This window comes from Carassius gibelio, chromosome A1 (assembly GCF_023724105.1).
Source record: "Carassius gibelio isolate Cgi1373 ecotype wild population from Czech Republic chromosome A1, carGib1.2-hapl.c, whole genome shotgun sequence".
In the NCBI taxonomy this organism is placed as follows: Eukaryota; Metazoa; Chordata; class Actinopteri; order Cypriniformes; family Cyprinidae; genus Carassius; species Carassius gibelio.
The window spans coordinates 34,338,338-34,352,855 of NC_068371.1; the positions used below are offsets into that span (position 1 = coordinate 34,338,338).

At 43.8% G+C, this 14,518-nt stretch overlaps 2 protein-coding genes across 2 annotated transcripts in view; both read right to left on the reverse strand.

Annotated features, from left to right (window-relative positions):
• Positions 1-7,834, reverse strand: part of zmp:0000001082 (integrin alpha-D) — a 33,556-nt gene extending 25,722 nt beyond the window's left edge. Inside the window, 3 exon segments of the mRNA XM_052603751.1 lie at positions 6,707-6,801; positions 6,894-7,008; positions 7,669-7,834. Of these exon segments, the coding sequence (XP_052459711.1) occupies positions 6,707-6,801; positions 6,894-7,008; positions 7,669-7,744 (286 nt within the window). The 5' untranslated portion in view covers positions 7,745-7,834.
• Positions 7,835-9,869: 2,035 nt separating this feature from the next.
• wfikkn1 (WAP, follistatin/kazal, immunoglobulin, kunitz and netrin domain containing 1) lies at positions 9,870-13,883 on the reverse strand. The gene is made up of 2 exons (XM_052542707.1): positions 13,236-13,883; positions 9,870-11,647 (listed from the first exon to the last, which is right to left on the reverse strand). The coding sequence occupies exons 1-2, from the start codon at positions 13,395-13,397 to the stop codon at positions 10,124-10,126; spliced, it is 1,686 nt and encodes a 561-aa protein (XP_052398667.1). The 5' UTR covers positions 13,398-13,883; the 3' UTR covers positions 9,870-10,123.
• Positions 13,884-14,518: the final 635 nt, after the last annotated feature.

Below are 14,518 nucleotides of genomic sequence, written 5' to 3' on the forward strand. Positions count from 1 at the left end.
AAACTTGGAAAAAAATCTTTATTATTGGGAGTAATTTGTCCCTCACCATGTTTCTTAAGTAATTCGGTCTCTTCCACTGTAAGGATAGTCTGTATCTTCCGTAGTATTTTTTCAATCACTCGAGTGGATCTAAACCCCAATTGTGTTGCCACTGCATCCACTGTCATAAAATCTGGTCCTGCCAGACTCATTAATTGACGAAGAGTCACCACTTTAGCCTTTACAAAGGCTTTTCTCCAGTGATATTGATGCATTAGTAATGTCCAGTCTTGCACCATGAAGCAATGGCTCTTCCAAAAGCCAATACAACGATGTGGGGTTGCTTCTCCTTCGGAGTTTAAAAAGACTCCATACTTTAAAAAGATTCCGATAAAAAAACTGGAAATTTCTCCACATTTAAAGTTTTTGGGTCCAATAAAAATAAGGATTTGTCCAGATTTAGACCTGCACCAGTTTATAAAACAGCACTTGCCACTGGTATCCAACTTACAGACTCTGGGCCTGTCAGGAAACATTGTGTAAATTGTAGACGAAATGTTGCTGTCCTACTTTGTAGATGCACAAGTCCTTGACCACCTTCTTCCTTTGGTAAGTACAAGATGCTATGAATCACCCAGTGCATCTTATCCCAGAAGAATTCTATCAACATCGATTGTATCTTAGCAAGAAACAGTAGTGGTGGGTCAACACAAGTCAGTCGATGCCAAAGAGATGAAGCAACAAGGTTATTAATAATAAGGGTTCGCCCCCTATAGGACAATATTTTCTTAATCCACTTCCATTTTTCCAGTCTACCCTTTATTTTCTCAATCATCCCTTCCCAATTTTTTAATTGAAAAGACTCATCCCCCAAATAAACTCCCAAATATTTTAACCCATCTTTTTTCCATGTCAGACCACCAGGGAGTTTGAGGGGTGCTGTTATCCACTCTCCCACCAAAACAGCTTCACTTTTTGACCAATTCACTTTTGCAGCTGATACCATTTCAAAATCATCCAAAGTTTTTGTTAAGAGGTTCACATCATTTTGCTCTTTTACAATTACAACAACATCATCAGCATAATCTGCTAAAACAAAAGTACTTTCACAGTTCCTCAATGTGAGGCCTTTCAATACCCTTCTCAACCTTTGCAAAAGTGGTTCTATTGCCAATGTATAGAGCATGCCTGATAATGAACAACCTTGTCTCACTCCACGCTGAACTGCTGCTCTGTAAAAATAAACTCCATCCACTGGTCCCTTAATGCTGTTTCTCTTTTGGTAATCTGTGCAGGGTTGTCTTGACCTGGCAACCAAAAACACACTTCTTTTGTGACATTTGGCGCCGCTCTCGCTCTGATCAGTGAAGTCTGTTGTGCTCTCAGTGCTCTGCTATACGGGAGCGCGCTCTTCCGGCAGAAGTGCCTCAGGACCCATATAAGGAAATTCCGCTCCATCTAACGTCACACAGAGCCATACTCGAAAAAAACTTTCTGAAACTTGTGACAAACCGGAAGAGGTATTTTTGGAACAGAAATACTCCTTCAAACGTACAACTTAATTTTTGAAACTTTGTCCATGTTTAGCATGGGAATCCAACTCTTTAACAGTGTAAAAAACTCAGTATGCATGAAATAGCATTCCACCCCCCCTTTAATGATCGGCCGATCGTGATCGGAGCACCCCATCACTAAGTTTTGCATTGGCACACTCTGGTAATTTTGGCAGATCTTCAAAGAAGAAACCATCAACCTCTTGATCTATTCTATGATCAGAACTATAAAGATTTTTATAAAATGTTACTGCTCTTTTCCTCATTTCGACTGGGTCTGATAACAGAACCCCAGCTTCAGATCTTAAATTCTGAATATACCGTCTTTGACCATTCTTTTTTTCTAGTCCGAAAAAAACTTTGATTGAACATCCATCTGCTCTACATCCTGGAAACGGGATCTGACCAATGCCCCTTGTGCCTTTCTTTTATAGAATTCAGACAAAGCTGATATTTTCATGAAAAGGGAATCTAAATGGTCTTGATTTCCTGATTCTTGAATTAAAACTTGAATTTCAATCATTTCCTCTTCTAACTTCTTTATAGACTGAGTTAAAAAACTTGTGACATTAAGAGTATATTGTTGACATAGTTGCCTAATATTTACTTTCCCAATGTCCCACCATTCCTGTAAAGAGGAAAAAAGATGTTTTTGTTCTCTAAAAGACTCCCAATAAAACCTAAAAACATCTTTAAACTGTAAATCTGACAACAATGTCACATTGAAATGCCGATAAGAACTACTTATTTTAACAGAACTAACGATCATTCTACACACAACCAAACTATGATCAGAGAAACCAACTGGAAGAATTGAGCCATTTACAAAAAAACTAAGATGATGTTTGAAAACATAAAATCTAATCGTGCCATTGACAACACATTTTCACGAACATGCGTCCATGTGTATTGTTTAACATCATGATTAAAATTCTCCATACATCACAAAGCTCATTCCCTTCTATCATTTGTATCAGTTTCCGGCGTGAAGCCATATGTGCTTCTACATGATTCCTATCTATATTTCTTTCAACACAATTAAAATCTCCTCCCACAGCCAAAAATTCTTCATTATCACATTTTTCTATTACTGTATTTAACTGATCTAAAAACAACATTCTTTCTAACTGGGAGGTTGGTGCATATACACAAATAAAAACAAAAACATGATCCTCAAATTGAGCTTTTATCTTTAAGAATCTACCTTTTACAACCTCCTCTACAGAACAAGACGAGGGAGCAACATTGTTATTAAACAGAACTGCAACTCCTCCACTGAGTGAAGTATTATGACTCAGAAAAAGAAGACCGCCCCATTCTTTAGCCCATTCGACAGCAATTTTCACATCACTATGTGTCTCCTGTAAAAACAGGACATCGATTTTATTCTGTTTCGCTACTTCATATATCTGAGCTCTCTTTCTGCAATCTCTAGCCCCATTCACATTTAAAGATGCAATGCAAATGTCACTCATAAATAAAAATGAAAAAGAAACTACAGCACAGAGAGCAAAACAGAGGGCATAAATACTATACCATTTCATCATCATTATTCAATTGGAGTTGAATTTTTGTGACAATTTTTTTTAAACGATATACTTCTTTATCTGTAAATCTTCCTTCACTCATTAAACACTTAATATTTTCCAGAAGTCTTCTGAGATCTGGATAATATTCATCAATTTTCACTCCTCTCATATTTTTGGTCACTTTCAAGAGTTTTTTGATCTCATCCACTCCATATTCAAGACATGACCAATTGGATTGAGAATAATCAGAGCACTCACTCTCACTGCTTTCATTCTCCACTTTATTCTCTTCTTGGTTCTTTCTAGCCTGTTTCAGAATCATGCTCTTGTCTTTTTTTTCCTCTTCAGAGGTGTCTTAAAAACAACCTGATCCATATCCATTGATGTGTCCTCATTTTGGATTACACTCTCCACTTGTGACTCAGTATCAGAAAACTGATCTAACATCGTCTGTATGTTACCAAGAGCTTCTCCACAATCAATACTGTTGCTTTCAACACTCTCACCGATTACAAATTCAGATTTTTTTAGCGTTTCCTTCATCAAATTCAACACTTTGTCTAGTTAGCTCAGATTCAGCATTTTTTTCTACAGACACGATTTTTGGACCTCTAGAATTCGGCGCATTGGAACTACTGGCAACTTCCTCGTCTTCATTCTGCTCAGCGTTACTTTTCTCACCATCATTCTGCCCACTGTGAGGATGATGAGCGCTGTTTTCCGGGCAGTCGCGGACCAAGTGACCAGACTTTTTGCAAGAAAAACACCTCATCGTGTCTGTTGTCACAAAAACTGTGTAATCAAAATCATCCACTTTAAATTTACAATTTACATCAAGATCAGTTCTATTTCCGTTCAGAATCATATACGTGAAACGTCTAAAAGACACTACATGTTTCACTAAGTCCGATTTGCATCCTATAGCGATCTTTTTCATGGGAGCAATCAGTTTGCCAAAGCGTGACAATTCCTTCATCAACATCTGATCTTTAATAAAGGGAGGTTCATTTGAATAGCGGGAGTAGAAAGAGGCAGTACTGGAGTAAATAAACCACGTATGTTTATTCCCTTTCCAACAACTTCATTCGCTTTCTCTACTGTATTGAGGAACAGAACAATTGAGTTATTCATTTTGGACACCGCTAACACACACTCATCACCGAGCGCTACACTACACTCCTCCACACTCCCCAGAGCCACCACCTTCACACCGTGGCGCCGCGTGAGGGAATCCAGAAACTTTACCCCTGGAGTCGACATGCTTCCCAGTGCAAAGGACTGGTTTAAGCAGGCTCTCAGTCAAGCTAATTTCACAACAAACAAAACAAACAAGCAAAAAACACACACAAAAAAAGAGAGAAAATATGTTTTAAAGCCGCAGCGGGCACAAAAAAAGACCACACGCTCACCACAACACTCACTCCACTCAACAAACGCCCGCACATGTGCACAGAGAGAGAGAGAGAGGGGGGGGGGGTGAGAGAGGGGGGGAGAAAGAGAGAGAGAGGGGGGGTGAGAGAGGGGGAGAGAGAGAGGGGGGGGGGAGAGGGGAGGGTGAAAGGGGGGGGTGAGAGAAAGTGGGGGAGAGAGAGAGGGGGGGGGGGAGAGAGAGGGGTGGGGGAGGGTGAGAGAGAGAGGGGGTGCTCAGTGCTCAGTAGTGTAAGCGCTCAGCAGTGTAAGTGCTCAGTAGTGTAAGTGCTCAGTAGTGTAAGCGCTCAGTAGTGTAAGCGCTCAGTAGTGTAAGTGCTCAGCAGTGTAAGTGCTCAGTAGTGTAAGTGCTCAGCAGTGTAAGTGCTCAGCAGTGTAAGTGCTCAGCAGTGTAAGTGCTCAGCAGTGTAAGTGCTCAGCAGTGTAAGCGCTCAGTAGTGTAAGCGCTCAGCAGTGTAAGCGCTCAGTAGTGTAAGCGCTCAGCAGTGTAAGTGCTCAGCAGTGTAAGTGCTCAGCAGTGTAAGTGCTCAGCAGTGTAAGCGCTCAGCAGTGTAAGCGCTCACTAGTGTAAGCGCTCACTAGTGTAAGCGCTCAGTAGTGTAAGCGCTCAGCAGTGTAAGCGCTCAGCAGTGTAAGCGCTCAGCAGTGTAAGCGCTCAGTAGTGTAAGCGCTCAGTAGTGTAAGCGCTCAGCAGTGTAAGCGCTCAGCAGTGTAAGCGCTCAGCAGTGTAAGCGCTCAGCAGTGTAAGCGCTCACTAGTGTAAGCGCTCACTAGTGTAAGCGCTCAGTAGTGTAAGCGCTCAGTAGTGTAAGCGCTCAGCAGTGTAAGCGCTCAGCAGTGTAAGCGCTCAGCAGTGTAAGCGCTCAGCAGTGTAAGCGCTCAGCAGTGTAAGCGCTCAGCAGTGTAAGCGCTCAGCAGTGTAAGCGCTCAGCAGTGTAAGCGCTCAGCAGTGTAAGCGCTCAGCAGTGTAAGCGCTCACTAGTGTAAGCGCTCACTAGTGTAAGCGCTCAGTAGTGTAAGCGCTCAGTAGTGTAAGCGCTCAGTAGTGTAAGCGCTCAGCAGTGTAAGCGCTCAGTAGTGTAAGCGCTCAGCAGTGTAAGCGCTCAGCAGTGTAAGTGCTCAGCAGTGTAAGTGCTCAGTAGTGTAAGTGCTCAGTAGTGTAAGCGCTCAGCAGTGTAAGCGCTCAGCAGTGTAAGCGCTCAGTAGTGTAAGCGCTCAGCAGTGTAAGCGCTCAGCAGTGTAAGCGCTCAGTAGTGTAAGCGCTCAGCAGTGTAAGTGCTCAGCAGTGTAAGTGCTCAGCAGTGTAAGTGCTCAGCAGTGTAAGTGCTCAGCAGTGTAAGTGCTCAGTAGTGTAAGTGCTCAGCAGTGTAAGTGCTCAGTAGTGTAAGCGCTCAGCAGTGTAAGCGCTCAGCAGTGTAAGTGCTCAGCAGTGTAAGCGCTCAGCAGTGTAAGCGCTCAGCAGTGTAAGCGCTCACTAGTGTAAGCGCTCACTAGTGTAAGCGCTCAGTAGTGTAAGCGCTCAGTAGTGTAAGCGCTCAGTAGTGTAAGCGCTCAGCAGTGTAAGCGCTCAGTAGTGTAAGCGCTCAGCAGTGTAAGCGCTCAGCAGTGTAAGTGCTCAGCAGTGTAAGTGCTCAGTAGTGTAAGTGCTCAGTAGTGTAAGCGCTCAGCAGTGTAAGCGCTCAGCAGTGTAAGCGCTCAGTAGTGTAAGCGCTCAGCAGTGTAAGCGCTCAGCAGTGTAAGCGCTCAGTAGTGTAAGCGCTCAGCAGTGTAAGTGCTCAGCAGTGTAAGTGCTCAGCAGTGTAAGTGCTCAGCAGTGTAAGTGCTCAGCAGTGTAAGTGCTCAGTAGTGTAAGTGCTCAGCAGTGTAAGTGCTCAGTAGTGTAAGCGCTCAGCAGTGTAAGCGCTCAGCAGTGTAAGTGCTCAGCAGTGTAAGCGCTCAGCAGTGTAAGTGCTCAGCAGTGTAAGCGCTCAGTAGTAGTGTAAGCGCTCAGCAGTGTAAGCGCTCAGCAGCGTAAGCGCTCAGTAGTAGTGTAAGTGCTCAGCAGTGTAAGTGCTCAGTAGTGTAAGTGCTCAGCAGTGTAAGTGCTCAGTAGTGTAAGCGCTCAGCAGTGTAAGCGCTCAGCAGTGTAAGTGCTCAGCAGTGTAAGTGCTCAGCAGTGTAAGTGCTCAGTAGTGTAAGTGCTCAGTAGTCACTGGTAGATGGCTGTGCTGCTGATACCTGGACGCTGCAGTCGTGTGCAGGACTGAAGATCTGCTGTGCAGCTGTACATCTCCCCTGTTGAGTTTCCTTCTAATGGAGCTCCAACAATGATCCTGAGAAACACACCCGCACAACCAATCAGACAGTCACGATACACCTAGCAACCACACAGAACACCCTAGCAACCAGTGTGTGTCTGACTCACTGCTTCCTGTTTCCAAACTCAGTCTGATAAACGCTGTAACCAAAGAAATCTTCCACTGTGCCGTTAAATCTCAGTGGATGTTCAGTGTCGATGTTGAAGGCCTCTGAGAGAGACGCTGGAGATTGAGAGAGACAGTTAAGACATCAGGAGACCTTTCTTACACTTCAGCCTCCATCTTTCTAAATGATTTGTTCTGGTTTCTCTTCCTGTTTGTCAGCGTTTCGTAAGATGCTGAAACTAAAGCGTCTGACACTGGTGTCCATCAGGATTCAGCCAGCTGCACTGGAACAAACAAACTGTGTGTGTGTGTGTGTGTGTGTGTGTGTTTCCACCTAGCTTCTATCAGCATCATTCATCTGGAGTCGGACATTAAACTAATGAAACAATCACAACAACATGCTGCAACAGAAGAGAGCAGTCTGTGTGTGTGTGTGTGTGTGTGCGTTCCTGTCACATATAACTTCTAACCTGCCACACCTTGTTCCCAACACACACACTCACACACACACACACTCACACACACACACACACACACACACACACACACACACACACACACACACACACTGCTGAGCTCCAGCTACTTAAATTAGCATAAATAGTTGTTTAAATGTAGATTGAAAGTCACACACACAAACTCATCTAAATGAACACAATAGCCTTCTGTTTTATATTAAAAAAAAGTAATAATAATTGAATAAGAATGCAAAAATTACAATGAAGATGAACAAAATGATGTAGTTTCAAGTCCAGAATGTTTGAGGGCATTTCTTACCCCACATGAAGAGAATCAAGCCGAGCGTCTTCATCGTGCTGCTGCTCGTCTGTGTGACGTACAGCTTCCTGTTCATTTCTTCATGACCAACTCATTTCCTCCTTAACACGGTGTTTCTCACCCTCGCAGGGCACGTGTGTGTGTGTGTGTGTGTGTGTGTGTGTGTATAACAGCAGCAGTGTGTCCATGCTTTAGAGCCTGATGTTTGTAATAATCACGGAGGACACACACATCCACCGAAACATCCGTGTAATGGTGTGTTGAACACACACACGTTTCTTTGCAAGTTCCACTTGTCTCAAACTTGGATATTGTGCAACACAGATCCACACAAACTTTAACACACACACTGCATCAGAAAAAGGGAACAAAAGCATTGTGGTAATAATGTTTTTTAAAAGCTGAGTGAGCTGTTCACCCCCAGAAACAAAGCTGTGCTTTTTTGCCTTATTTTCTTATATATATATATATATATACAGACAATTATTAATTATAGAAATAGAATAAACAAATTACAGGAAATATGAAACAGAAAATAAACAAATACAAAAGCAATGCCTCGCTGCAGGAACAATATTCAAGGAACCGTTCACCACAAAAAAAAAAAAAAAAAAAAAACCTATAATACTTTTAAACATAATAAAAATAAAAATAAAATACTATAACATTAGAACTGAACGATTTTATTGAATCTATGCATCATAACATTACATTACGTCACCTTGATGGAGATCTGTCTGATTCTAGCTCAGTCAGTAAACCTCATGAAGGCATTAACACAGTCCATCTGTTGCAGTATTGCTAGTATTGGTCCATTCTCTCCATGTTTAGGGCACAGGTCACAGTGTCAGTTATTCAGTGTATTGTGTCCAGTCCAGCAGGACAGAACCAGGACTGATAGAAGAACACATCTGGAACAATCATTCAGTCTTCCTTCCTTATTCCTACACCAGATTCCTTCTCCCATTTCTGAGTGGACTGGGTAGTTGAATATTATTTTAAGACCAGTTTCCTATTGTCATTGTTTTTATACATATCAATAAATATATCAACTAAGTTAGTCTCATGTTTCTCCTTGAATCTTATGGCATTATTTAAACAAGTTCTGGTTTGTTAATACCTAAAAAGTGCAGTTTTATCAGAGATTTCTTGAAAGCGGTCTAGTTCTCCCTCTGAAGATCAAGTGATGTCACACTGGCGGCTCCCATCAGTCCGTGCTGCTTTAGAGCAGGGTCAAACGCACCCCATCTCCTGTCTTTCAGCTGATGGTAAGGACATTCTTTAAACCAGAGGAAAAGGAAATTTAGTCCATTGATATTTCAACTAGTAATGTACTGTTCATATAAGGTTTGAGAGCCAACGCTGACTCTAATGGTATAGCAGCAAAATCTCTTCCAGTTTGCCATGTATTCTGGGTTAAACTTTATTAAGCATTTAATTCTGAGGTGTATAATTATATTTTAAGATTAGGAAATGTAGCTTATACCCTGGAGTAAAACACATCAGTGTAGGAATACTAACCTCTGGAGTTGAGACTAACAGCACATATACAGCAAACAAATATAAAGAAATGTTCTGCTCTACACCTCTAACTGTGACACCAATAAATAAAGTGAAAGGCTTCCTCGTTCCAGATTAATACTCTGAGGAAGATGCCTTCTGATTCTCATGCTAGCGTTAGAAAGTGAAGTGAAAATGAAAGTCGTGACAATTGGCAAGTGTGGTGACCTATACTCAGAATTCATGCTCTGCATCTAACCATGCCTGCGCACACACACACACACACGCACACACACACACACACAAACACACAGCCGTGAACACACACACACACACGCACACACACACGCACACAAACACACACACACACAGACACACACACACACACACACACACACACGCACACACACACACACACGCACTCTCTCTTTCACACACACACACACACACACAGCATTGAACACACACACCGTGAACACACACACACACACACACAGCAGTGAACACACACACACAGCCGCGAACACACACACACACACACACACACACACACAGCATTGAACACACACATACACACGCACGCACTCTCTCTCTCACACAAACACACACACATACACACACACACACTCTCTCTCTCACACACACACACACACACACACAGCATCAGTTGGGGGTTAAGTGTCTTGTTCAAGGACACCTCAGTCATGATATCACCGGCCAAGTTATATGAAATTGTATTTTGTTTTGTGTAAGGAAAAGATTTAATTTATTAATTGAATTATTAATTATTCACTGAAAATCGCCCCCTCCAGAATTAAAGTGAGCCACGTAAATGATGTAACGAGAGTTTGCAACACAAGTGCATGTGCACCATGAGCATGAGAGATGTGAACATTAGGAGTCATCAGTGGGAAGCAGTGCAGTCTCCGGCTGAAAGACCCCGAGCCGTGCCAGGTCAGTCCTTGAACCTCTGCAGCATCTCACAAGTCTTCTTGTCCAGAACCTGCTGAATCTTCTTGAGGCGTCGATCAGATATTGGTCTGACATAGCTGTGGGGCAGGATCACGGCCGTGCCGTCCTGCACCTCTCCCATCACCAGCAGGGGGAGCTGGAGGTGCTGCGTGATGTTGGGACAGGGGCAGCTCCAGTCCATCTGCACCAGCAGCACCTCCAGGTGTTGTGTCTCAAAGAGCTGCAGGCCCATCTTCTCATCACGCAGCACCTGCTCCAGCTGGAACCGCGCAATTCCAGAGTCTAGCTCCTCAATGATTTCGGTCAGCCGTCCCACGATGGCAAAGTCACTGCGGCACAGACTTGCCAGGATTTTTCCTTTGGGTCGGCAGGTTTTACAGCGACGCTGCTTGGGCTGGGGGCAGCTGTCTTCACAGTCTTCACGTGTGTGGAAGTTGTTCTTGTTGGCGAGGCATCCGCCGTAGACGAAGGCCAGGCACTGCTTCATGAGGCTGTTGTAGGCCCAGCGCGCCTCCCAGAACTTACAGGGCCCCTGCACGGCCGGCAGCGAGCACACGCCCAGCCCCTCGCGCTGACACGACGCCCGGCACTCCTCGTACGTCTCGAAGCGGTTGCGGCCGCCCTCACAGCCTCCATGCACAAACTCATGGCACTCGCCCCGGGCCGCGTCGTAGTACCAGTCCACCCGCTTCTCACCACACTCCCCCCGCTCCACCGCAGCCAAGCAGTCGGCCGGCGAGAACGGCTGTCCCAACGCCAAACCTGCCTCTGGGTCATCGAAGAAGTCCTCGCTGTCACGCCTCACCACAGAGAGCGGGTAATCGGCGCGCAGTGCTCCTGCGGTGTTTCGTGCGATGCAGGTGTATATCCCCGTGTCCCACACCTGGGCGTTATACACCACCAGCTGACCAATGTTGGTTATGACGACATTCCCATACATCTGGTCCGGCCGCATGACGATGGTCTCTCCTCCCTCGGACTGCTTCTCCCAGGTGACGTCCGGCTTGGGGTGTCCGATGGCGTCGCAGTGGAAGCTGGCCGTTCCTCCCTGGTAAATCACCTGCTGCTGGGGGTTGGAGTAGAGCGTCGGCGGGAAGGGCTCGGATTCGGCAGATGCAGACGTGGGTTGAGCAGTGGTGTCCTGCGGCAGAGGGCTGGTGTTTGGGCCAGACAGATGATAACGGCAGGTGACCACGGTGAGTGTGATGCCCTGAGCGCAGGCCTCTGCATCCATGTAGCAGCGGTTGAAGTACGTGAGGCCATCGGAGGCGCAGGTGAAGCTGGGCTCACTCTCGCAGTGGTCCTGACATTTACACACCGGCTGGCCCTCCCACACGTCACACACCGCCCCCTGCTGGCTGCACACAAACCCATCACAGCTAGCCACGCCCCCCGCCGAAACCCCGGCCCCCGACTGAGCGTCATCGGAGGCGTCGGACACACGGGACGCCACGCAGCTCAGCAGGCCACACACGTTCGTGCAGCACTTCTCAAAGACAGCGCAATCCTGCAGAAACACACACAAACACGTCTTTGTTTTACACAGTCATGCTTCACGTTTCACTGAACTATTTGGTTACACACTGTTTTGATTGTCCGCCGTAGACATCAACTATACGTCATTCTAACTCTCATTAGAATATTAGGGATAGAGTTAGTAAAATAAGTTGACATGAACTTGGGGGACCTTCAAAATAAAGTGATAGCAGATATTCACAGTCTGTTAATAATCTCTAAAGTCCATTTACATTATTCCATCTGTGTGTGTGTGTGTGTGTGTGTGTGTTTCTTTCTACAGATTATTTTAAGGGTTTTCTCCATTGTTTTAATTTTAGCTTTAGAATACCATTTGAATACCATGCATATTTTATTGTACTTTTACTTTTTTAATTTAAAGAAGAAAGCAAGTTGACATTTGAGGCTTAATAATAAAAGTGTTTTCAGCTAGTTTATTTTCATATAACAATTTGGCATGCAGTTGCTTTTTTTATATAAAACATAATTCAATGTAAATTGTCATAATCATAATTAATAATCACAATTAAAATTTCAAGGGAATGATCTCCAATTATGATTTGTCATAATCATGCAGACCTAGATTGCAGAGTAACTTAAAGTTAAGTCTGAAGTGCACCATCAAAATAAACTGTTCCCAACTATTTATACACATTATCTAACTTCACCCATATACATACTCACATAAAGTGATATTTAGCCAACTATATGGCAACTCTAAAGCATAAAATATAGCATCTCATCTGGTTGTAAACTATATTAAAGTATGCATATTAGCGTCTAGCTCTAATCCGTAATTGCATGAAAATTATATTATAAACATTAACATCAAGATTTGAAACACACCGACAGATTTAGCTCTGCTCAAATGCAACGCACCCACACACACATTATATTGGTCTGTGATCACACACACATGCCTCATAACGAGCCTGTGAACAACAACACAAACACACACAGACTTCCTGTCTGAGCGAATCTACGTGCAAAAGTGCAACATGTACAAGACTGAGACTGCAGGGTGTGAAGTCAGGAGAACAGCTACAAAACCCCCTGCAGCTCTCAGCAAAAACATTCAGATTAATACTGTTCTCCAAACTCTCTGTTGACCTGTGAATCATGACAAACAGACACCGTAGTGTGGTTTCCACACTTCATGAAGAAGCACAACTGTTTTCAACACAGATGATAATCAGAAATGTTTTTTGAGCATATCGATCACGTGTATAGATCGTGTGACACTGAAGACTGCAGGAATGAAGCTGAAAATTAACCCTAACAGATATTCACATAGAAAACTGCTGTTGTACACTAGAATAATAGCTCACTGTTTTACTATGTTTGATCAAATACTGTAAATGCAGCCTTTGTGAGCAGAAGATACTTCTTTTACAAACATGATACAATCTCATTTACTACAAATTTTTAACAGTATATTCATAATCTAAAATGAAAACTACTGAAAAAAAGAAAAGAAAAGAAAGACAGAGGTCAGTGAAATAAAAAGTAAGTTGAAGGAAACTCAGAAGAACTGTTTCTCCAGTCAGAACTAGTTAATGACTGAGCGAGGGTCTGTTCACCTGGTCGGTCTGGCATTCCCTCTCACAGGTGCTCTGCGCGTCCACCCACAGATTCAGGTTCAGGTGATTGGGACAGACTCCCGGATGATCCGCAGAGACGGGACAGAGCCGCATGAGGAGCAGAGAGCACAGGAGTCTGAGGAGAGATCCGGAGAGCCGCATGAGTGAGACGTCCAGACGCTGTCTGTCCACGGGGGTTACCAACACAAGCAACTGCACAAACGTCGTTAAGAGATGAAAGAAGCACGAGCCGTGTGATCCTGGACCATTTCCTCTGTGAATGAGATCCGGCAGACCGGACCGGACAGGACAGCCGAGCGATGGAGGTGGACATGGAGGAGGTTTTTCCTCAGTGAGGCTGGTGTGGCCTTTGTTCCCTGATCTCTAGAGCGATGAAGCTCCTCTCTCATGCTTTAGTATGCAAAGCCCGCTGGGAAAGCAAGTCAAGCTCAATATCCGACCACGTCTCTTTGTCCTCTGAGGAGCCCCAGGCCTTTCATTCGCTGACCACGGCCCTGACACCTCCGCTGACTTCTGACCGGACCACAGAGAAGGTCACAGCCCTCCGTGTGAGACGAATGAAAGAGCTCCAAATTCATTCATTCAGCTCTGATTTATGAGGACTGGCCTTCACTAGCCTGGTTCTGTCCTGATTGAGTTACTGATGTAGAAACACTAAACATGTTCTGATAGAATTTGATAGAATCATTTTTTTTTTGTACAGTAAATAACCTGTCAATTAATGTTAAGGGGAGAGAGAGATACAGAGAGAGAGAGAGACAGAGAGAGAGAGAGAGAGAGAGATACAGACAGACAGAGAGAGAGAGATAGAGAGAGAGAGAGAGAGAGAGAGAGATACAGAGAGAGAGAGAGAGAGAGAGAGAGAGACAGAGAGATACAGACAGACAGAGAGAGAGAGAGAGATACAGAGAGACTTTTGACTTTTACAACTCTTTATTTAAACATTTCCTAAACTACTATGATCAAATATGTTCTACTCATTCAGACATACTGTCACAACACGCATATATGCAGAGACCAACCACAAAACCATATAAAATATATAAATGTATATGATAAATAAATATTAAATACATACAAAAATAAGAAAGTAAACAAACAAATATTACCAGTTAAACACTATAGTCTCATCTTCACATATTGACAATATAGCAACATTTACACACCATTTAAACTCAAATGCAAGTAAATTCTTTGTACTTTGATAATATTTATGTTCCACCCTGATCCTTGATTCAACCAAAGCAGTAAAAATCAGCAGT

Bases quoted from the DNA above. Each gene is read 5' to 3' on its own strand.
- wfikkn1 (XM_052542707.1), bottom strand. From the start codon at position 13,397: ATGCGGCTCTCCGGATCTCTCCTCAGACTCCTGTGCTCTCTGCTCCTC. The intron at 11,648-13,235 runs GTGAACAGACCC...GTGTTTCTGCAG, and splicing joins GGGAATGCCAGACCGACCAG to GATTGCGCTGTCTTTGAGAA.